We start from the raw sequence: 24,535 nt of genomic DNA, 5'->3' as shown, positions 1-24,535 counted from the left end.
GCAACATTTGCCTGCATGCTTGTGAATCTTACAAGCATCCTATTCAAATAAATCACCTCTTATCTATCACATTGCCTCTCGATAAATTCCTTTCTGCGTTGAGACATAAAGGACTGTGAGACTGAAGCTCTTCTGGAGCCCTGACGCCTAACGGGTTTCAGAAGGAATGACATGTCCTTCACTTGAACACCTAATTTTAATTAAATTTTTTTAATTTAAGAACTGGAGCGTGTTCAGCCCTTGTACATCTTCATTCCCTTATCTTTACTCTGTATCTCAATACTCCTCCTGCAATGCCGACGATTCCTGAATTTATATTTACCCAGACCTCTCCACTCAACTCCACAATGGCATGTCTATCTATTCAACATCTTCACTTAAATGTCCCACAAGCACTTGCTCCAACTTAACCTTTCAAAAATTGAGCTCCAGATACCTCCCCCTCTTGAAAAAAATGTTCTTCCCCAATCTTCTCCAGTCATTAGGTGGCAGTTCTTTTCTTCTACTTGATAAGAACAAAGCTTTTGGGACATCTTTGACTCCTCTGTATCCTTCACACTCGACCAGTGATTCATTGGAAGCTTGTGTAAACTCCATGTTAAAAATGTATTCAAGGGCTTCCCTGGTGGTCCAGTGGTTAAGAGTCCACCTTGCAATGCAAGGGACGCTGGTTCCATCCCTGATCCGGGAAGACCCCACATGCTGCAGGACAACTAAGCCTGTGTGCCACAACTATTGACCCTGTGCTCTGGAGCCTGGGAGATGCAACTACTGAAGCCCAGGTGCCCGAGAGCCCATGCTCCATGATAAGAGAACCCACCACAATGAGAAGCCTCAAAGGGCAACTGGAGAGCAGCCTCTGCTCGCTGCAACTAGAGAAAGCCCAGGCAGTAGTGAAGACTCAGCACAACCAAAAATTAATAAACAAAATTATTTTTAAAATGAAATAGTCTTAAAAAATAAATAAATAAAATGAAATAGTCTTAAGCCTAAACATATCAATAATTAGATTAATATAAATGTTCTATATTAAAATACAACCATTGGAAGAATTTCAAGCTGGTTTTAGAAAAGGCAGAGGAACCAGAGATCAAATTGCCAACATCCGCTGGATCATCGAAAAAGCAAGAGAGTTCCAGAAAAACATCTATTTTTGCTTTATTGACTATGCCAAAGCCTTTGACTATGTGGATCACAATAAACTGTGGAAAATTCTTCAAGAGATGGGAATACCAGACCACCTGACCTGCCTCTTGAGAAACCTGTGTGCAGGTCAGGAAGCAACAGTTAGAACTGGACATGGAACAACAGACTGGTTCCAAATAGGAAAAGGAGTAAGTCAAGGCTATATATTGTCACCCTGCTTATTTAACTTATATGCAGAGTACATCAAGAGAAACGCTGGGCAGAGTAATATCTCTGCTTTGGCAAATAGATGGGGAAACAGTGGCTGACTTTATTTTCTTGGGCTCCAAAATCACTCCCAAATCACAGATGGTGATTACAGCCATGAAATTAAAAGGTGCTTACTCCTTGGAAGGAAAGTTATGACCAACCTAGACAGCATACTAAAAAGCAGACACATTACTTTGTCAACAAAGATCCATCTATTTAAGGCTATGGTTTTTCCAGTAGTCATGTATGGATGTGAGAGTTGGACTATAAAGAAAGCTGAGCGCCGAAGAACTGATGCTTTTGAACTGTGGTGTTGGAGAAGACTCTTGAGAGTCCCTTGGACAGCAAGGAGATCCAACCAGTCCACCCTAAAGGAGATCAGTCCTGGGTGTTCATTGGAAGGACTAATGTTGAAGCTGAAACACCAATACTTTGACCACCTGATGCGAAGAGCTGACTTATTTGAAAAGACCCTGATGTTGGGAAGATTGAAGGCAGGAGGAGAAGGGGGCGACAGAGGATGAGATGGTTAGATGGCATCACTGACTCGATGGACATGAGTTTGGGTAAACTCCAGGAGTTGGTGATGGACAGGGAGGCCTGGCAAGCTGCGGTTCATGGGGTCACAAATAGTCAGACCCAAATGAGCAACTGAACTGAGTTGGAAGAACGGATAAAAACACTGATAGAGTGGCACGGTGGATGGAGTCCACCTACCAGTGCAGGAGCTATGGGTTCAATCCCTGGTCCAGGTAGATACCATGTGCCTCAGGGCAACTAAGCCCATGCGCCACAACTGCTGAAGCCAGTGGGCCCTAGAGCTCATGCTCCCCAACAAAAGAAGCCACTGCAATGAGAAGCCCACGCACCGCAACGAAGAGTAGCCTCTGATCGCCACAACTAGAGAAAGCCCTCACAAAGCAATAAAGACCTGGAGCAGCCAAATATAAATAAGAAAAATTGTTTTAAAAAAAACTGGTAGAATGGATAAAAACAACCTAATAGGCTGTCTAAAAGAAACTCATATAATGATATAAGCACATTGACAGTAAAATGATGGAAAAATATATCATTCATCAAAAGAAAGCAGAACTGGCTGTATTAATATCAGATAAAGAGAATTCTGAGCTAAGATAATCAGCAAAGATGGAGGAACATATATAATGATGAAATGGTCAATCACCAAAAACACAGCAATTCTAAATGTGTATGTTCTAGCAACAAAGCTGAACTTACTATGTTGAGAAAAAACTCATAGAGCTCAAAGAATAGACACATTCACAGTCATAGTTAGAGATGTCAACTCTCCTTTTTTAACAATTGATAGAACAACTACAGAGGAAATCAGCAAGGATATAAAGGAATTCAGCAAAATCATCAATCAAAGGATCTAATCAACATTTATAAAACACTCCACACAATAGCAACAAGATACACAGAACCCCATGGAACACAGAAATCATATCCTGAATGAGGAACCAACCTCAACAAATTTAAAGAAATTAAAATTATTCAAAAAATCATTCAGAGCATGTTCATCAAGCAGAATGGATTCAAACTGGAAGTCAAAATATAAAGGTAACTGAAAAATTTCCAAATACTTGAAAACTATACAAAAAGCTTCTTTTAAAATTTATTTTTAATTGAAGGATAACTGCTTTATAACATTGTATACAACATGCTTTTAATAACCCATGGATCAAAGAGGAAATCTTAAGGGAACTTTTAAAACACACTGAATTTATTCAGAGGAAACTGAATGAATATGAAAATATTAATATAAAATGTCAAAATTCATGGCGCACAGTTACAACAGTACTGAGAGGAAAGTTTATAGCTAAATGTATACATCTGCATTCAGATGCTTATATCTTTCCTTTTCTCCTTCGCTTTTCACTTCTCTTCTTTTCACAGCTATTTGTAAGGCCTCCCCAGACAGCCATTTTGCTTTTTTGCATTTCTTTTCAACGGGGATAGTCTAGTGGTGGTGATGGAATTCCAGTTGAGCTATTTCAAATCCTGAAAGATGATGCTGTCAAAGTGCTCCACTCAATATGCCAGCAAATTTGGAAAACTCGGCAGTGGCCACAGGACTGGAAAAGGTCAGTTTTCATTCCAATCCCAAAGAAAGGCAATGCCAAAGAATGCTCAAACTACCCCACAATTGCACTCATCTCACACGCTAGTAAAGTAATGCTCAAAATTCTCCAAGCCAGGCTTCAGCAATACGTGAACCGTGAACTTGCAGATGTTCAAGTTGGTTTTAGAAAAGGCAGAGGAACCAGAGATCAAATTGCCAACATCCGCTGGATCATGGAAAAAGCAAGAGAGTTCCAGAAAAACATCTATTTCTGCTTTATTGACTATGCCAAAGCCTTTGACTGTGTGGATCACAATAAACTGTGGGAAATTCTTCAAGAGATGGGAATACCAGACCACCTGACCTGCCTCTTGAGAAACCTGTGTGCAGGTCAGGAAGCAACAGTTAGAACTGGACAGGGAACAACAGACTGGTTCCAAATAGGAAAAGGAGTACGTCAAGGCTGTACATTGTCACCCTGTTTATTTAATTTCTATGCAGAGTACATCATTAGAAACTCTGGGCTGGAAGAAGCACAAGCTGGAATCAAGATTGCCGGGAGAAATATCAATAACCTCAGTATGCAGATGACACCACCCTTATGCCAGAAAGTGAAGAGGAACTAAAAAGCCTCTTGATGAAAGTGAAAGAAGAGAGTGAAAAAGTTGGCTTAAAGCTCAACATTCAGAAAACTAAGATCATGGCATCTGGTCCCATCACTTCATGGGAAATAGATGGGGAAACAGTGGAAACAGTGTCAGACTTTATTTTTTTTTTGGCTCCAAAATCACTGCAGATGGTGACTGCAGCCATGAAATTAAAAGACACTTACTCCTTGGAAGGAAAGTTATGACCAACCTAGATAACATATTGAAAAGCAGAGACATTACTTTGCCAACAAAGATCTGTCTAGTCAAGGCTATGGTTTTTCCAGTGGTCATGTATGGATGTGAGAATTGGACTGTGAAGAAAGCTGAGCACTGAAGAATTGATGCTTTTGAACTGTGGTGTTGGAGAAGACTCTTGAGAGTCCCTTGGACTGCAAGGAGATCCAACCTGTCCATTCTGAAGGAGATCAGTCTTGGGATTTCTTTGGAAGGAATGATGCTAAAGCTGAAACTCCAGTACTTTGGCCACCTCATGAGAAGAGTTGACTCATTGGAAAAGACTCTGATGCTGGGAGGGCTTGGGGGCAGGAGGAGAAGGGGACGACAGAGGATGAGATGGCTGGATGGCATCACTGACTCGATGGACGTGAGTCTGAATGAACTCCGGGAGTTGGTGATGGACAGGGAGGCCTGGTGTGCTGCAATTCATGGGGTCGCAAAGAGTCGGACACGACTGAGTGACTGAACTGAACTGAACTTTGTAAAAGATGGTATATCTCAAATCAATAACCTAATCTTCCTCTTCAAGATCCTAAAAAAATAAGACCAAAACAAGCCTGCAACATGCAGAAGAAATTAAACAACACTAAACATATTTGATCATCCAAAGAAGGTTGCTCACAACCATTCAGTTGTACTTTTGCAGCCCTCCAAAAGGCAGTTTTGATGTTGTGGTTGTTATTTTCACTATGGATATTCATATACTGGAAAAGACAAATTTACCCTATATTCCCAACAGTATGTTCTTCATTCTCTCTATCCAAGGAATTAAAGTTTTCAGCAAAGTTCTATATTTGCTGGAAATATTTCAGATTTAGTCAGAGGCACAGAGAGAGGATGGCAAGGACCTTCCAAAGCAAGCTGTGGGTTGATTACCACATGGGGACAGGAACCAAAGGAGAGCCTGCCATACATGAGTGAAAAAATGAAAAAATAAACAGTCTGACTGGGTCTGCTTTTGTGGCATGGTAACTCAACCCACTCAGAAAACACAGCCCAGTGAATATATCAGACTGTGACCAGTCCATGCCTTAGACCCAGCATTAGAGCTGTTTCTAATACAGTATTAGAGCTGTTTCCTCTCAGTTGGCTAAGACTTACCTAAATACCCTTCAATGCAATAAAATAGACACCAAAGTTGAAGCAAAGAATTTCTTAAAATGTCACTTTATTCCTACTCAGTATTAGGATGAGCCAAAGGGTTGTTTTTTTTTTTTTTTTGAACGTCAATTTATTCCTGTTCAGTTGTTGGCTTTTTCCAGCCCTCTACAGAAGGCAAGTTTCCTTTGGACATCTTGACAGTCTGAGTTGAGCAAGGGCTTTTAGGCAACCTCTATAGAGCCAACTTAGCATCGGTTCCAGCCCTGGTTTGAAGGAAGAGGGTAGAAAGTCCTCTGACCTTTCTATTTACTGTCTCTCTGGGAAGTAACTATATGCTCATGACATACAAGTGAAGGATGGTTCTTCTTTGGTAACCATTAGGAACAAAGAAACCACCATTTTTAATAAAATTTTCAGTGGGAGCCTGTAAGGGTGTGTGCTTTTATCTCATCTGTGTAGATTATTTTCTAGGAAAGGAACAGAAAAATCTCCTTTTCTCCTTTCATCCCCTGTTACGGGATGGTTACAAGTTCTCCCCAAATATCAGATTAGTCAGTTCAGTCGCTCAGTCGTGTCCAACTCTTTGCGGCCCCATGAACCGCAGCACACCAGGCCTCCCTGTCCATCACCAACTCCCCAAGTCCACCCAAACCCATGTCCATTGAGTCAGTAATGCCATCTAACCATCTCATCTTCTGTCATCCATTTCTCCTCCTGTCTTCAATCTTTCCCAGCATCAGGGCCTTTTCAAATGAGTCAGCTCCTCGCATCAGGTGGCCAAAGTATTGGAGTTTCAGCTTCAACATCAGTCCTTCCAATGAACACCCAGGATTGATCTCCTTTAGGATGGACTGGTTGGATCTCCTCGCAGTCAAAGGGACTCTCAAGAGTCTTCTCCAACACCACAGTTCAAAAGCATCACTTCTTCGGTGCTCAGCTTTCTTTATAGTCCAACTCTCACATCCATACATGACCACTGGAAAAAACCATAGCCTTGACTAGATGGACCTTTGTTGACAAAGTAACGTCTCTGCTTTTTAACCCTAACTCCATTGTTAGGGTGTCATAAGTAAGAAGGTATATAGAGAAACAGAAAGTCTACTTTAACACTACTCAGTTATAAGGAAGGATCAGAAACACGCTACTCTGGAAATGAGAGGAAAGGGCAAGCGCTGTCTCATCTCCTCCCCTCTAAAAGAACACATAGTTCCATCACAATTGAACAAGGCCCGGGGAACAAAAATCAAACGTAAGCAAAGCCAGAAAAAAAAAAAAAAAACATACAAATGGGGCAAAACTGAAGTTGTGAATTAAATTCACACACTCTTTAGAAGTTCATAAATATTTGCTTGACCGAAGAAAATCATTTGGCTTAAAACGCTAAACACTTGGCTTAATATTTAACTAGAATGGAAAAGATGCCTTTGGGAGATACTTGAAAACAGCTAATAGCAACACTTCTGCGTTCAGCCTCTTCACGATGGTATCTGGGATAAAACAAGAACATATACAGAACATCCTAAATGTCTTTAAGGTAAAACATTATACAGGTAATATTATTTTTCCTTTAAAAATAGATTTTGTTGTCTAGATTTAACAAACAGTCCATCGGTTAGGTTAGCCCATCGGTTTGGGCTATGAGCAACCAAAAATAAATGAGTAAACAAAAAACAGTTTAAATTATTTTAAACAAGAAGGACATATGTATACCTATGGCTGGTTCATGCTGATGTTGGATAGAAAACAAAATTCTGTAAAGCAATTATCCTTCAATTAAAAATAAATTAATTAAAAAAGAAGGAGATGTATTCTGCCACACAATTAAATGTCTAGAGGTATGTACACTACAAATGAAGCAGCATAAAGACTCCAGTTCTACATTTTTATGAGTCTCTTGTCTGTCTTCTGTCATGTTTTGGTTCTGTCCACACCCTGGCTGAAGCTCCAATACTCTGGCCACCTGATGGGACGAGCCAACTCACTAGAAAAGACCCTGATGCTAGGGAAGATTGAAGGCAAGAGGAGAAGGGGATGACAGAGGATCTCTTGTTTGGATGGCATCACCAACTCAATGGACATGAGTTTGGGCAAACTCCAGGAGATATTAGAGGACAGAGAAGCCTGGCATGCTGCAGTCCATGGGGTCTCAAAGAGTTGGACACAACTCAGCGACTGAACAACAACACGAATTGGCTAGCCACCCCTATAACCTCAAAATAGCTGCTAGTACTAAAGAACACAGTACACTTCATTTTTATAATTCTTGTAAGAAAAAGAAAACCTATTCCCCAACTATGGGGAAAAAAGTCTTTCTCTTTAATCTTAGATTGATTTAAATCATATGCCTTCTTCTGTATACTTATGTGGAATGAGATTAAGGGAGGTTATACTTTGAAGAACCAAATGGTTTGTTCAGTATTATGAAAAGTCACAATAGGGTAAAGAGAGAGCCAATGAAAAGAAAATAATACTATGAATTATATTACCTATGAATCAGCATGTAGGTATTTTCTATATGTTTGTTAAAATAATAATAGTTTTTAAAATGATATTTGATCTTCTCATCCCAGTATTTTGATGTATGACCTACCAACTAATATTAAAAGAAAATGAGTCCCATTGAAAACATTAGCACAGATTCTAAGAGTGACTTTTATTTGGTATAATATCACGCAATTAATACCTTGTATTGGTGTAATTCAGTTATAAATACAAGACTTTGAAATAGTATTCTACTGAAATATTTAAAGCCTGTTTAATTTCTTGCCACCAGAAATTCAGTTTCTGCCCTGAAGTCTCCCTGCTGCTTAAAAATATATACTAAACCGTGAGTGAAAGGGTTGTCTTCAAAATTTTGTTTAATATAAATAAATAATGTTTTTAGAAAATCCTTTAATGCCATATTTGACATAATTCTCAATTTTTAAACTCCTTTAGGTAATAGTAATAATATTTGCTTACCTAGAGTAATTTTATAAGGATTCATTAATCTTCTAAAAATGCTTTGATAGGTTAAAAAAAAATGACCCCATACAGCATGAACTTCTCTGGCAGTTTCAGTTATGATTTCATTAAATTTCAAATGATGGTTTATTTATTACGCATGTATCAAAGTACAACATTTTGCACATTGCTACCACTTTTCAACTTTTTGCTTTTCTCTCCCATTGTATTAATTAATTGGAATTAATTAATTGGAATTGGAATAAAGTGGAATTAATACCACTGAACACTTTGTTAGTGAAACTCCAGTGGAGAGCATTATTCACACCTATTGTGAAATACTTAATTCCTTTTAACTTACCTCACATGGCAGTATTTTTTCTCTGTATAATTTCATTCAAATAAACTATTTAGCAAGCAAATTTGATAGTCTAATTTTACACCCACCTGACAACAGCCATCTGTTAACCAATGGTGAATTATGTGCTGATCACTGTCTGGTTTAGAAATATCCTTGACAAAGAGGAATCCCTTGTGATTTTTTTTCTAAGACACAGTTTCTCCTTCATCATTTCAGGAAGAGTCCATGGTACTAGCTAGGCCAACAGACAGAAATTTTGCTTGCTTCCTTTAATTGACAGCTGGGTGACACAAACATTTCCTTGATGTTTCTTGCCCAAGCAGCTAAGGGTCTTCATATTTAGCTAACTTTTCCAAACAGGAGATACATCCCACTGACACTCTTAGTTCAAATCAAATTGTTTATACTTTCAAAATAAGCAAATGTCAAGATAGCCTCTATAGAATGTAAAAAGATTTAGTTTATTTTATTTGAAAAAGTATTTTACATTTACATCTACTTCTGCTTTATTGACTACGCCAAAGTCTTTGACTGTGTGGATCACAACAAACTGTGGAAAATTCTGAAAGAGATAGGAATACCAGACCACCTTATCTGCCTCCTGAAAAATCTGTGTGCAGATCAAGAAGCAACAGTTAGAACTGGACATGGAACAACAGACTGGTTCCAAATTGGGAAAGGAGTACGTTAAGGCTATATACTGTCACCCTGCTTATTAACTTATATGCAGAGTACATCATGCGAAATGCCAGGCTGGATGAAGCACAAGCTGGAATCAAGACTGCTGGGAGAAATATCAATAACCTCAGATACGTAGATGACATCACCCTGATGGCAGAAAGTGAAGAGAAATTAAAGAGCTTCTTAATGAAAATGAAAGAGAAGAGTGAAAAAGTTGGCTTAAAACTCAACATTCAGAAAACTAAGATCACGGCATCTGGTCCCATCACTTCATGGCAAATAGATGGAGAAACAGTGGAAACAGTGGCAGACTTTATTTTCTTGGGCTCCAAAATCACTGCAGATGGTGACTGCAGCCATGAAATTAAAAGACGCTTGCTGCTGGGAAGAAAAGTTATGACCAACCTAGACAGCTTATTAAAAAGCAGAAACATTACTTTGCCAACGAAGTTCCATCTAGTCAGAGCTATGGTTTTTCCAGTAGTCAGAGTTGGACCATAAAGAAAGCTGAGGGTCAAAGAGTTGATGCTTTTTAACTGTGGTGTTGGAGAAGACTCTTGAGAGCCCCTTGGACAGCAAGGAGAGCCAACCAGTCCATCCTAAAGGAAATCAGTCCTGAATATTCACTGGAAGGACTGACGCTGAAGCTGAAACTCCAATACTTTGGCCACCTGATTCGAAGAACTGACTCACTAGAAAAGACCCTGATGCTGGGAAAGTTTGAAGGCAGGAGGAGAAGGGGACGACAGAGGATGAGATGGTTGGATGGCATCACCAACTCTATGGACAGGAGTTTGAGCTAGTTCCGGGAGCTGGTGATGGACAGGGAAGCCTGGTGTGCTGCAGTCCATTGGATCACAAAGGTGGACATGATTTAGCAACTGGACTGAAGTGACTTTACATTTCAAAAACAAAAAACTTATAAACTAGGATTTTGAAACTGTTCAAAGAAAGGGTAATTATATTGGCAAAAACTAACCAACATTGAAATTTCATCAAAGACATCTGCCAAGATAAAATTCTCTGATTCTGGCAAGTAGCTTTAACTTGGGCTTCTGTGATGGCTCAGTAAAAGTAAAAGAACCAGCCTGTAATGCAGGAGACGGGAGTTCGATCCCTGAGTCAGGAAGATCCCCAGAAAAAGGAAATGGCGACCCACTCCAGTATTCTTGCCAAGGATATCTCATGGACAGAGGAGCCTGGAGGGCTACAGTCCATGGAATCGTAGGAGTCGAACACAACTTAGTTACTAAACAACAGCTACAACAAACAACAGCATACTTGCATGCCCTTACAACCGGAGCAGGCAATGGCACCCCACTCCAGCACTCTTTTGCCTGGAAAATGCCATGGACGCAGGAACCTGGCAGGCTTCAGTCCATGGGGTCGCTAAGAGTCGGAATGAATGAGCGGCTTCACTTTCACTTTTCACTTTCATGCATTGGAGAAGGAAATGGCAATCTACTCCAGTGTTCTTGCCTGGAGGATCCCATGGACAGAGGAGCTTGGTGGGCTACAGTCTATGGGGTGGCAAAGAGTCCATTTGGACTGAGGGACTGAGTACACACACAGTTTTAACTTAGTTTAACTAGGTTTAACTTGGTTTAACTAAGTTTTAACTTAGTCTGTCAATGTTTGGTTATGGCTGTATATAAAAGAAAAAATGTTTCGATATAGGGTTCTTCTTGGGTGAAAAAAATGTACCATTCTGGTGAATGGTATTGATACTGGGGGAGGCTCTGCATGTGTGGAGGCAAGAGCTACATGGGGAATCTCTGTATTTTCCTTTATATTTTGCTATAAACCTAATACTGCTCTAAAAAAAAATACAGTTTCAAAAATGAAAAGAAATCAAAAATAATATTTTTAAACTACAATATAAGTTTATTTTTCTTCTTATGTAAAACAAGCTCAGAGGTAAAAAGGCTAGATTTGGAAAGGCAGTTTCATAGTCACCGATGGCCCAGGCTCTTTCTCTTTTCTACTTTGCTAGCTTAGCACATGGCCTCCATCCTCTCATTTACCTCTTGCTCTAAAATAGGCTACAGAGTCCCCTTTATTACATCCAAATCCTGGGAGTGGTTAGAAAGATGATGGAAAAAAAAACACAAAAAACGGAACTGCCCACCACCAAATGAAACCAATTTCCTTTAAGCAGCTTTCCCAGAAGTCCCTTGTAACATTTATACTTAACATATCTTTGGCTAAAACTTAATCCTATGACTATACTTAACTGCACAGAGTCTGGGACATGGATTCTCTTTTCTGGGCGCACTACTGTCCAGAATGAAATTAGGATCCTATTACTAAAGAAAAGAGAAGAGATATTGTCAATTCACAATTTGTGTCACATCCATTATGTTACATGTGGGATTTTGTGGGAAATTTCATGCAGTCATTAAAAATAATAAAAAAGTACTATGCCAATTAACTCGGAATATTCGTGGAGAGGATTTTTACGAAGATCATTAGGTGAGAAAACTAAAATAGACAGAAGTTATAAAATATGATTTCATATTTGAATAGCAAAGTGACAAAAATCTCTAAATATGTATGCAGTGTACATGCAAATGAGTATGTGAATATGAAAAAAGTCACAGAAGGGTACCCAGTAGATTATTATGTATTATTTTGGCAAGGAAGAGGAGATGACTGTCTTGTGTTGTTCTATTGTTCCTCTTGTTATAGTAGGCCTGGGTTATTTTTATAATTTGAAAACCATAAAATGTTTTTTTTAAATATGGCAGCAGAACCAACCTTTGTAACACCTTCCTTTATATATAAAAATTCACAGTAAGCAGGTCCCAGATGGAGTTTAGAGGATCATAGTGAAGGACTAATAGTCTCTCAATGCAAACCAGTCTACCTAAGTCGCTTTAAATTATTTATTTTGGGAAATTACTTATTTAAGGAATATGTTAGCTGGGTAAAAGTAGGGGAACATTGCATTCCTTTGGAGCTAATGGATGTTAACAAATGTTTGTAAATATTTAAATATGAATATAAGGAAGAATAATATCATGACAGATATCTTTGCTGAATTATTGGAATATGAGCATTTATGAAATTAAACAAAATAAGCTTTATGAACTGTATTTAATATTTACCTATTTAATTCCATTTAGGACATGAATCTTTCATGAAAAGTCTGGTTTGGGAATTAGTCATAGCTTGCAAGAATAAATCATACTTATGTCAACTTGGCTTCATCAAAATTTCATGAAGAAAGAGCTTCACAATTGTGTACAACAACATATAAATTATATTTGATCCAGGTGTAATAAAGAATATGAAGACTATGAAAAAATAAAGAAAAATAAATTAATCCCCTACTGCAACTGAATGTCTATTTGGCCTGGAAAATGTCCAGTGTTTGAGTGACCTGAGGGGGAAAAAAAAACAGCAGCTAGCAATGCTGAGACATTACTGTTCCTGCACTCTAAGTTCAAGAGAATTTTCAATAATTATTTTTAAAAGTTAATAATATTATAATAATTTTCAAAGTAAAATTTCAGGTTCAAACTTATATCCAAATAGTTTGTCCAATAATGGCAATATTTGGTTCCTGCCTTTGTTGTGGCCAAATGTTGATTTTTCAATACTAGGTCATTTGGTATCAGGCAAAGATATACTCAGTAGACCCGGAGAAGGCAATGGCACCCCACTCCAGTACTCTTGCCTGGAAAATCCCATGGATGGAGGAGCCTGGTAGGCTGCAGTCCATGGGGTCGCTAGGAGTCAGACACAACTGAGCAACTTCACTTACCCTTTTCACTTTCATGCATTGGAGAAGGAAATGGCAACCCACTCCAGTGTTCTTGCCTGGAGAATCCCAAGGACTGGGGAGGCTGGTGGGCTGCCGCCTATGGGGTCGCATAGAGTCGGACATGACTGAAGTGACTTAGCAGCAGCAGCAGGAGCATACTCAGTAGACCACTTAATGAAAACGTCCCATTGGGCAAACAGTGACACTTTACTGCAGATAGTCCTTCTGGAACACTAATATGCATAATAAATGACTTGCAGGAGATTGTAATAAATGTCACCTCCTCTCTGAATAGTATCCTTCTCCCTCAATACTTGTTCTGAATCAAATGGGCATATTAAACAAGCATACTTGCAGCCTTTCTGCATGTCCCAGGATCATGTTTTGAGAAACACTGATGTAACAGAAAATTCCATTTTAAACTTGATAATCACCAGTATCTACTGTCTTCTTGCTTGTGAAATAAGGGATGGTTGTGTAAATAGCACTCACATACACAGACCTTGAAAAAAATTGCTACAGTTTACTAAATTGAAAAAAATACAAAAAAATAATATGACTCAACCCTAGTCCTGAACCACATATTTCTTACTAGTGAAATGTGGCCAACAGGATGGTAGATAAATCTGTGAGTCTGTTTTTAAAACTGTTTTAACTGTTTTGCAGGACTGGGATAGTATATTTTCTCTGTCTGTGGTGGGATTATAGTCAGAGTGGGGTTGTTGGCACACAGGGATAAAGAGAGTATTCAGATTGAAAGGTCATGAGGAATTCTACTCAAGAACTGTGATTCCAGTCCCACAGTAACTCTTCATGGCTTCCAACTCCTAGATTTATTTTCGGTTAAAAGATGCAGCCATTTAAATGATGTTGTACTGGGAATCAAGACAGGGTTTGCATTATAAATTTCAATTTCAGTTTCATAAACCTGTGTCTTCAAATAAAACCGCAAATGCAAATAACACATCTCTATCATTTTGTAAGTTATTCTTCTGCGTTGGTTCTTTCAATCTTCAGCTAGAACTAGATCTGGGACAGATCCAGGTCAAAATGCAAAATCCCATACTCCCACTCTCTAATTATTTTGCCTAGAATTGAAGTAGATATGTAGCAATTAGTCATCGGGACTCAAAATTTTCAGATTCACCCTCTTCATTAATCAAGTTGACCAAGTAATTTCTAAACTTTTGGTCTGCTTCGTACCTCTCTGTTAGTAGCCCAGTAGGTAATCTTCCTACCTTAGAGACTATAGACATAAAAGAGGTTCTTAAAAGTCATCTAGTCCTGCCGACCTATTTGCCAGTGAGGAAGTTGAACCCAGCTTTTGTGGGGAGTTGCTCAAGGTCAAATAACTTGGGTTAGGGAAAGAATGAGAACTCTAGTTAGGGACACTGACTCTTGGAAAAGGAAGCTCTTGAGAAGTCCTCCTGAAACGTTCCTTGCAAGTCATTTAGGATGGTCTCCAGAAGAAATGCAAAATGGTAGTATTTTCTGCCCTGACATTTGCCTCTTTAGAGACAGTGGTCTTATGGGGGAGATGTGGAGGGGTGCCAGAACACTTGAACTTCAGTCAGGAGACCTGGGTTCCACTGGTAGTTCTGACACTATAGGACCAGGTGTCCTTAGTACTCAGGCTCAGCTTCTTTATAGGAAGGTAACCATTGCAAACCGGCCCAATCACAGTCATCCAAAACACTTTGATCCCTTTCTTCCCTCATTTGAGAATTATTAGCCTCTTGAGAAACCTATATGCAGGTCAGGAAGCAACAGTCAGAACTGGACATAGAACAACAGACTGGTTCCAAATAGGAAAAGGAGTACGTCAAGGCTGTACATTGTCACCCTGCTTATTTAACTTATATGCAGAGTACATCATGAGAAACGCTGGGCTGGAAGAAGCACAAGCTGAAATCAAGATTGCCGGGAGAAATATCAATAACCTCAGTATGCAGATGACACCACCCTTCTGCCAGAAAGTGAAGAGGAACTAAAAAGCCTCTTGATGAAAGTGAAAGAGGAGAGTGAAAAAGTTGGCTTAAAGCTCAACATTCAGAAAACTAAGATCATGGCATCTGGTCTCATCACTTCATGGGAAATAGATGGGGAAACAGTGGAAAGTGTCAGACTTTATTTTGGGGGGCTCTAAAATCACAGCAGATGGTGATTGCAGCCGTGAAATTAAAAGATGCTTACTCCTTGGAAGGAAAGTTATGACCAACCTAGATAGCATATTCAAAAGCAGAGACGTTACTTTGCCAGCAAAGGTCCGTCTAGTCAAGGCTATGGTTTTTCCATTGGTCATGTATGGATGTGAGAGTTGGACTATAAAGAAAGCTGAGTGCCGAAGAATTGATGTTTTTTAACTGTGGTGTTGGAGAAGACTCTTGAAAGTCCCTTGGACTGCAAGGAGATCCAACCAGTCCATCCTAAAGGAGACCAGTCCTGGATGTTCATTGGACTGATGCTGAGGCTGAAACTCCAATACTTTGGCCACCTCATGGGAAGAGTTGACTCATTGGAAAAGACCCTGACGCTGGGAAAGATTGAGGGCAGGAGGAGAAGGGGACGACAGAGGATGAGATGGCTAGATGGCATTACGGACTCGATGCACATGAGTTTGGGTGAACTCCGGGAGTTGGTGATGGACAGGGAGACCTGGTGTGCTGCGTTTCACGGGGTCGCAAAGAGTCGGATACGACCGAGCGACTTAACTGAACTGAACATTAAAGGAGGAAATACAAAGTAACTTATCTAGAACAGTGCCTAGGCTATATTAAGTCTCAATATTTTCACTGATTACTATAACGCCAATTTTTCAGCTGCTGCACCAAATAACATGCAAGAGGGTGTGTGTGTGTGTGCTCGCGCGCGCGGGCGCCAAATCGCTTCAGTTGTGATCGAGTCTTCGCGACCTTATGGACTGTAGCCCACCTCTGTCCATGGGATTCTCAAGGCAAATTCTTGAGAATCTGAAGTGGGTTGCCATGTCCTCCTCCAGGGGATCTTCCCGACCCAGGGATTGAACCGTCGTCCCTTAACATCCACCTACATTGGCAGGCGGGTTCTTTACCACTAGCGCCACCAGCGTGTAGTACTTTTAGTCTGACACCCGACTGCGCATGCTCGCTCCTAATCGCACATCTAGTTGTTTTCCCGCTTAAGTGCAAGCTCCGCCTCCGAGGGCGTGTCCCTTAGAGCGCGGGCACCACGATGAAGCGCGCGCTCGACTAGGTGTGACGTAAATCTGGGCGACAGATAGGGCGTTTGCTTCCGGGGCCAAGGGTATTTGTTTCCGGGGAAATAGATATTGCCGGTCGTGGGTTAGTTTTTTGGTTCGAAGCTGCCTCCTGGTCGGGTGGCCTGGGTCCGGGAAGCCAGGCATGAAGATCACTAGGCAGAAACATGCGAAGAAGCATCTTGGCTTCTTCCGCAATAATTTTGGAGTCCGCGAGCCATACCAGATACTGCTGGACGGCACTTTCTGTCAGGCGGCTCTACGGGGCCGCATCCAGCTTCGAGAGCAGTTGCCCCGCTACCTCATGGCGGAGACTCAGCTGTGCACCACCAGGTGGGCCTGGACGGTCCGGGTGGAGGCGCGGGGGACCCGCGGGTGCGGTAGCAGCCGGGCCGCAGCTCGCAGGCATCCATCGCGAGCCCTGCAGGGGCAAAGCGCCCCGCCCAGTAGGAGCTGACCGTTCAGCCGGGACGCGGAGGAGGGTGGGCGAGTATCTACCGTGTAGACAGATGGTAGTGTCGTGGGGGTATTTGCTTGTCGTTAGTCTGGAGGACAAGCGCATGTCCTTTGCAGTTCAACCTGGCTTTCGACCCCAGTGCTACCGGTTTTGTGATTCCGGCAAGTTATTTAATCTCTTGAGCTTAGAACTACTCATCTGTTAAAAAAAAAAAAAAAAAAGCTCGTAACTACTTATACATTTGCTATAGAAGTCTGACGAGGTATAGTATTTGGAGATCGTTTATTGGTATCTCAAAACCTATCTTCTCGAAGTGGTTGCTGGTTGTTTGCAAAGCTTTTCCCAGTTTAAGAATTTTTCAAGCTTCACAACTGCCTCATGGTGTAACATCTTCGATTCCCAGAAAGATAAGGCCAGACTCGATGTTAAGAACTTTGTGCAAGGTCCTCTGTTTATTCAGCTGCCTTTTTTGAGCACCAACAATATGCCAGGCACTGCTCTAGCCAGAGGATAACTAGATGAACAGGATGATCTCCCAAACCGAATGGCCAGCTAAGTGTATAAAGTGTTAGTCGTTCAGTCCTGTCCGACTCTGTGCAACGCTATGGACTGTATCCTCTCAGGCTTCTCTGTCCGTGAAATTCTCCAGGCAAGAATACTGGAGTGGGTTGCATAAATCAACCGCTAATTGATACGTTTGACTCCAAGTGTAGTTTCCCCATTTCCTCAAAGTGTGGGAGCATGTAAGATGAAACCATGTGGGGTTGTTTAGAGAGAGGGTGGAATCAAGGAAGGTTTCATAGAGGAAGTGACTTGAGCTCAGTCACAGTTCAGTTCTGAAGGGAAGGACATTTTTTGAGTGAAAGATCCCTTGTAGAACTCTTGAACGAAGGAGTGAAGTTGTGAAATGAAAGGGAAAGAGGTTAGAGCACAGTGTATACTCAGGAAAGAAGCTGGGAAGAAGATAGAGGCTGCATAACAAAGAACTACTATTCATAAACATAGTAGTTTTTTTTTTCGTTTGTAGAATATTTCCTTTAAAAAGTGAAAAAAGAAATTTTAAACGACTATAAGACCACACCAGTGACTTACTACTGTCATTCATCCAGTTCTTTGCACACACACACATAAGAATGGGCTCTTACTCTGCGTATGATATTAATGGCCTGCCCTTCTCACCTAATGCTATGCTATGCTAAGTCACTTCAGTCGTGTCCGACTCTGTGTGACCCCATAGACGGCAGCCCCCCCAGGCTTCCCCGTTCCTGGGATTCTCCAGGCAAGAAGAGTGGAGTGGGTTGCCATTTCCTTCTCCAGTGCATGAAAGTGAAAAGAGAAAGTGAAGTCGCTCAGTTGTGTCCGACTCTTAGCAACCCCATGGACTGCAGCCTACCAGGCTCCTCTGTCCGTGGGATTTTCCAGGCAAGAGTACTGGAGTGGGGTGCCATTGCCTTCTCCGCTTCTCACCTAATAGTACTCCATAAACAGCTTTCTGTATTCAGAACTTCATACAGATTTCATCCAGTTAGAGAGCTTCAGATGGGACATAGATATCCTTAATTTTTGATCCCCTTTTCCTTCAGGACTGCCAGATCCTAATGGCCTGTGCTCCAGAGTTGATTTCTTTTGTCTACAAACCTTGTCCATTTAGCTCTGTCTGTCATAAATATTAATATTTTTAATACAGTCTGTAATATACATGTGTTTGAAAAGTAGTGGGTGAAATTATATTTTGCTCCATTTTTCCCCATAAAGAATTTAGCTTCTGAACTTCTGGAATATTTCATGCACAAAAATAGAATAGCATGACAAAATATCTACCACCCAGCTTTTGCAGTTATTGACATGACTATTCTTACTCATTTATTTCCCCCACCCCCCCTTAACCTTATTGATAGGTTATTTTAAAGCATATTGTTCTGTTAATTCTTGGTGTGTGTCAAGAGGTAAATGCATTAGACATGATAAATATCTTCTAGAAAAGATAACTGCAGCTATGTAAGGGGTGAGTTGGAGAAGCAAGAGAATGAAAACAGGTAAACCCATTTTTTGGTTGTCTAGTCAAGAACTAATGGGAGAGAGGAAAGGCAGGAACCCCAGGGTTTTACAAGGAGATGTCACAGAAGTAAATACCAAGCTGAGATAGAACTACCCACCTATGGGACAGGGTAGAGGTGGGAGTGAGAAAGCGAAGATCAAATAGGATTTCGGATTTCTAAACAAGGTATCTGAGAAGATAATAAATTCAAAGCATTAGCAAGCCCTGGAGAAGTTTGGAGACAGGAAAGTAGTTTGATTTTAGACATAGTGAATTTGATGAAGAGCTGATGGTAGGCCATCCATGGGAAATATTCAGTAAATGTTTGCCAATTTACTCCTGAAATTCAGAATAGCATTCAAAATGGGTAACTATAGAAAGCAAAATCTCTTCAAACAAATAAACTAATGGGATGATAAAAAGGATGAGGCAAGGTAGAGACAGGCAAGGGTTGGCTCAGGTTGAAGAACCTTTTGACTCACTATTTCTCATAATTTTTAAGTGGGATAGAGGAAGTACCTGAGGATCTTATTAAAATGCTAATATTTGACTCCTCCATAAGAGGTTCAGATTTGTGGATGAGAAATTAGGCTTCCCAGGTGGAGAATCCGTCTGCCAGTGCAGGAGACGCAGGTTCAACCCCTGGGTTAGGACGATCCTCTGAAGTAGGAAATGGCAACCCACTCCAGTATTTTTGCCTGGAAAATTCTATGGACACAGGAGCCTGGTGAGCTATAGTCCATGGGTGAGTTGGACATGACTGAATCACTGAGCACACACACATTGGTAACAGTTTGAAAAACAGCACCTTAATATGAAAATGCAAAGTGAAAGAAAGTTGTGATTGCTTTTAAACAAGCTGGTGAGTTGAGAATGTTTACTTTTCTGAGCTGAAAATACTTTAAATTAAAGGTTTATCAATTTGTACTTGAAACAGAAGCCTTTAGCACTCTGGTTGGGGCATCTGTTGTCAAACTACTTAGATTCACATTTCACTCTACCACTTTGAGTTGTTTGAATTTGGGCATGTTACTTGAAATCTCCCAGAATGAGCTGTTCTAAAATAAGGATAATTTTAAAGGAAGCTGCCCGACTTTGTAGGGCTGTTTTGAGATAAGGGAGAATTTATGTCAAGAGCAGTTAGCATGCTGCCTGCATATGATAAATGCTCAGTACATTTCGGCTATTCATTAAGTTCCTTCTACTTGGTGTATGCATTTTTCCAGGTCTTTTGAGAGTGAAATGGTTACTGTATGGCTTGTAGTTTTTGAAAAAGAACTGAGATTGTTTTTTATACTTGCTTTATGTGAATAACTGATATGCATCTGTTATAATTGTGAGCTGCTAATAACATTTTATTTTCCAGATGTGTGTTAAAAGAGTTGGAAACATTGGGAAAGGACTTATATGGGGCAAAGCTGATTGCCCAGAAATGCCAGGTTCGAAATTGTCCCCATTTCAAGAATGCAGTGAGTGGATCAGAATGTCTGCTTTCCATGGTGGAAGATGGAAATCCTCACCATTATTTCCTGGCAACACAGGTGACACGTTTTAAAACCAGAGTCAATTTTAATCATCTCTGTTTATACTTTATGTGGAGCTATTTGTCATTAGAAGAAATTAGATGGATTAAGCATAATGGTTTTCTTCTTCATTACTAAAATATCCTTTTAAATAAAAAATTATTGACATAGAGATGTGATGATATGTTTTAGGGCTCTTAAAAGGAAAGTAAGTAGAGCAAAGATTTTACATTTTATGTTTATACATGTTTTTTCATGTGTCTATATGTCATACTATTTATGTATATATGTATTTATATATTCATGTGTATTCATATTTACATATGAATACATATATTCAGAAAGTTGTGTTTCATATTATTTAAGACCATACCACCAGTATGGAACTCTTTCAGGCTTTTAAAGACTGGGATGCAGGGGAGGAGAGACTCTCTGGGTGAATATTAATAAGTTCACATACGTACAGATTTCTTTAAATATGCTTGTGGAATATTAAAATTACACAGTTAGAGGCAGAGCTAAGTGAAGAATCTGAGTCAGCTAGTTCCTACTTTATTTCTATTCTTTCGATCTCTGTGAGCATTCTTGAAACATGTATCAGAGTAGGAATGATGGATATCACTTAACATATTTACCGTTGCATTAGTTTGTATTTTGAGGTCCTAGAAAATTAGTGGTCTTAGAATATTGATCAGTATAGAATATTGATAATTCCAGTTCACATTGTTGATGCTTAACTGTGCTCAGTTTTTATGTTTTTTTTCTTTTGTCATAAAATATACTACCGTTAGGGGGACATACTGATTTGAGAAGTAAAACCGGTGATCTTTTATTTTTAGTATAGTCCTCTTTAAGTTCTTAGAAATCTATTTAAGGTATCTAATTATTATATTTGAACTAAATAATTCTATTTTTCTCTTTAATAGGATCAGAATTTGTCTATGAAAGTAAAGAAAAAGCCTGGAATTCCTCTCATGTTTATTATTCAGAACACTATAGTCTTGGACAAACCTTCTCCCAAAACGATTGCGTTTGTTAAAGCAGTAGAGTCCGGTCAGCTTGTCTCAGTGCATGAGAAACAGAGTATCAGGCAACTCAAAGAGGAACAGGGTTTAGTAAAAGACCCAGAACAGAGAAGAAGAAAAAAGCGCAAGAAAGTAAGTGGCCCCAATCCTCTTAGCTGTTTGAAGAAAAAGAAAAAAACACAGGATACGAACTCATCTGCCTCGGAAAAGAAAAGGAAAAGAAAAAGAATCCGAAACAGATCTACCTCAAAAGTACTTTCTGAGAAGCAGAATGCAGAAGGGTAATAAGTCCTTTGGTTACTTTTAAAGACTTTCAAATATGAAAATAAATTTCTTTTAGAAACTGAAAGTACTTATTTTTATAAATGAATATTGACCCACAAGCCTTTATAAAATTATTTTTTAAAAACCAGTGGATGTATTTAGGTGTAATCATTTTTACTTTTCTTACAGAACTTAGAGGGTTTTTTTTTTTTTAATGTAAAACTGTTAATCTTTTTCTGTCTTAGTGCTGTCCCCCACCCTCCAACATTATGTGGAGATGGTTTATAGTACCAAAATGCTTGTGACTAAAAAAGAGGTAATCCTTCTCATCCTTCTTTCATGTTCACAGAAGCAACTTACTCTTGCAACTTATATAGTGGTTGTAGAATTTACCTTTATGTTTCCAAATAATATGAATATGTTGCTATCTTTTGATCTGCTGATTATTTATTAACTTTCTACTAGAAAGAGTGAAAATTTTGCTTATTTTACTTAACCATTTTTCTAGTATATTAATATTTCAGTATTTTTACATCCCAAATTCAGTATTTTCATTATGAAGACTACCAACTTAATTTACTACTGAACCAAGTAGCATGCTGTGGTTGACGTTATTTCTTATATTACTTTTTTTGTTATTTCAGAAGTTAATAATGGGCTTATTTTCTTCTAGCATCTGACTTGATCTTGCCATATTCAATAATTCTGGAAAGGATCTCATAATTTTTTATATGATTGTTGTTATTCAGTTGCTAAGTCATGTCTGACTCTTTGCAACCCCATGGACTGCAGAACACCAGGCTCTTTTGCCCTTCACTATCTCCTGGAATTTGCTTAAATTGGTGTTCACTGAGTCCGTGATGCTATCGGATCATCTCACCCTCTGCCTCCCACTTCTTTTGCCTGCGATCTTTCCCAGCATCAGGGTCTTTTCCAATGAATTGGCTCTTCTCATCAGGTGGCCAAAGTATTGGAGCTTCAACTTCAGCATCAGTCCTTCCAATGAATATTCAGAGTTGATTTCCCTTAGGATTGACTGGTTTGATCTTGCAGTCCAACGGACTCTGAAGAGTCTTTTCCAGCACCATGATTAGAAAGTATCTTTTTAATATAAATTTATTTATTTATATTAGAGGCTAATTACTTTACAATATTGTATTGGTTTTTCCATACATCAACATGAATCTGCCACGGGTGTAGTTCTTTGGTGCTCAGCTTCTCTATGGTCCAGCTCTCATGTGTATATATGACTACTGGAAAAACCATAATATCAGGTAATTTCTTTCCCCTGGTGATACTTCTGGAGCCAGCTCTCTGACCTCCAATGTGGAAACATTTTCTGCCAGGTATATTCCTCAGCTATCACCTAGGTATTTCCTGTCCTTATCCAGAGAATCTATTCTGTAGCCTAGATTCTTCCTTCTTGGTTTCCTCTTCTGTGGTGGAGCATAGAGTGTTCAGGAGGTACATTTTTTGAGGCTCAACCAGTGTGTCTAAACCTATATTTATTGTACCAATAATCTAGCAAGATAAAGAATTCTCTATTCCTAATTGTTTATAAGACCCTAGGGGGAAAAATCCCTTTACTCATTTTGAGTTCCATTTGTCCAGTGGAGAGGATGATTTTCTTTCAGGTATACATGTTAACTTCAATGGCAAGAATTCTCTTCCATTCTTGGAATAATACTGTCTCAGATTGGCTTTAAATATTGTTTTTAAAATGTCTTAATAGTTCAATTAGGAATTGAATAATCTAACTTTTCTTTTTTAGGCCCCTCCCAAATTGTTTCAATCATCAATCAGGCCAAAATTAAAATGTTTTTACACTGTAAGATTGAAGTATGAAGTTCTTAGATTAATCAGTAGTTCCTGACTTAAGAGTCTGTGATACCTTCAAATAGTGGTTCTTAATCTGTATCCTTATAATATCATGATCATGTATGAAGTACTTCATGAATAAGTTCTTATTCATGGCTAAAATAAATGACTTTAAAAATATGAGACAATTCAAATTTATTCCTATAGAAATATTCTAAGTTGAATTCAGAGATGCTTTTTTGATGGAAAGTGGAATTTTAGCTTTACACCAGGAGCACCACATAGGCTATATTACCTCTCAAGCCAGGTGAGTGTTTTCTGTTGTCATTTCATGATTCTGTTTAAATTGTTTATGTGGGAACATTTTTTTAAAAAGGAAAGCGAAAGTACTAGAAAAAGGTGAATATAGTTCTATAGTTTTGTGAGGAGAAAACATTTGTCAGTAATGACAAGAGTTGAGATTACTAAATGTAGACAAACTGATAAAGCAAGTGAAATGCACACTGATAATACTTGTTTCAATGTTCTCAAATGCATAAATTTTAGGTATTTTTCTTTTTAACAAGGTTTGATTGCCTATTAATAGAACTGGTGAGCTGGGAAAGTCAAGTCATTTTTAATGAATAGTAATTTTTAAAATATAAAAAGTACTATGCATTATAAAACATTTAATATCTTAAAATTTTGATTGCTGCTAAGTTGCTCCAGTCGTATCCAACTCTGTGACGCCATAGATGGCAGCCCACCAGGCTCCCCCGTCCCTGGGATTCTCCAGAGTGGGTTGCCATTTCCTTCTCCAATGCATGAAAGTGAAAAGTGAAAGTGAGGTTGCTCGGTCGTGTCCGACCCTTAGCAACTCCATGGACTGCAGCCTACCAGGCTCCTCCGTCCATGGGAGTTTCCAGGCAAGAGTACTGGAGTGGGTTGGTGAGCTGGGAAAGTCAAGTCATTTTTATAAAAT

The 24,535-nt window shown here is 39.4% G+C and overlaps 1 protein-coding gene across 1 annotated transcript; it reads left to right on the top strand.

Moving 5' to 3' along the window:
- The first annotated feature begins 16,492 nt into the window (after positions 1-16,492).
- UTP23 (UTP23 small subunit processome component) lies at positions 16,493-23,754 on the top strand. The gene is made up of 3 exons (XM_019974081.2): positions 16,493-16,782; positions 20,311-20,485; positions 21,394-23,754. The coding sequence occupies exons 1-3, from the start codon at positions 16,595-16,597 to the stop codon at positions 21,775-21,777; spliced, it is 747 nt and encodes a 248-aa protein (XP_019829640.1). The 5' UTR covers positions 16,493-16,594; the 3' UTR covers positions 21,778-23,754.
- The last annotated feature ends 781 nt before the right edge of the window (positions 23,755-24,535 follow it).

Source organism: Bos indicus, chromosome 14 (genome assembly GCF_029378745.1).
Source record: "Bos indicus isolate NIAB-ARS_2022 breed Sahiwal x Tharparkar chromosome 14, NIAB-ARS_B.indTharparkar_mat_pri_1.0, whole genome shotgun sequence".
Lineage (NCBI taxonomy): Eukaryota > Metazoa > Chordata > Mammalia > Artiodactyla > Bovidae > Bos > Bos indicus.
The sequence above is the reverse complement of the archived record's forward strand: the minus strand, read 5'-3'. Positions and strand labels throughout refer to the sequence as shown.

Coding starts and splice junctions, on each gene's coding strand:
- UTP23 (XM_019974081.2), top strand. CDS start 16,595: ATGAAGATCACTAGGCAGAAACATGCGAAGAAGCATCTTGGCTTCTTC. Junction 16,783..20,310: donor ACTCAGCTGTGCACCACCAG/GTGGGCCTGGAC, acceptor TTTATTTTCCAG/ATGTGTGTTAAAAGAGTTGG. Junction 20,486..21,393: donor ATTATTTCCTGGCAACACAG/GTGACACGTTTT, acceptor TCTCTTTAATAG/GATCAGAATTTGTCTATGAA.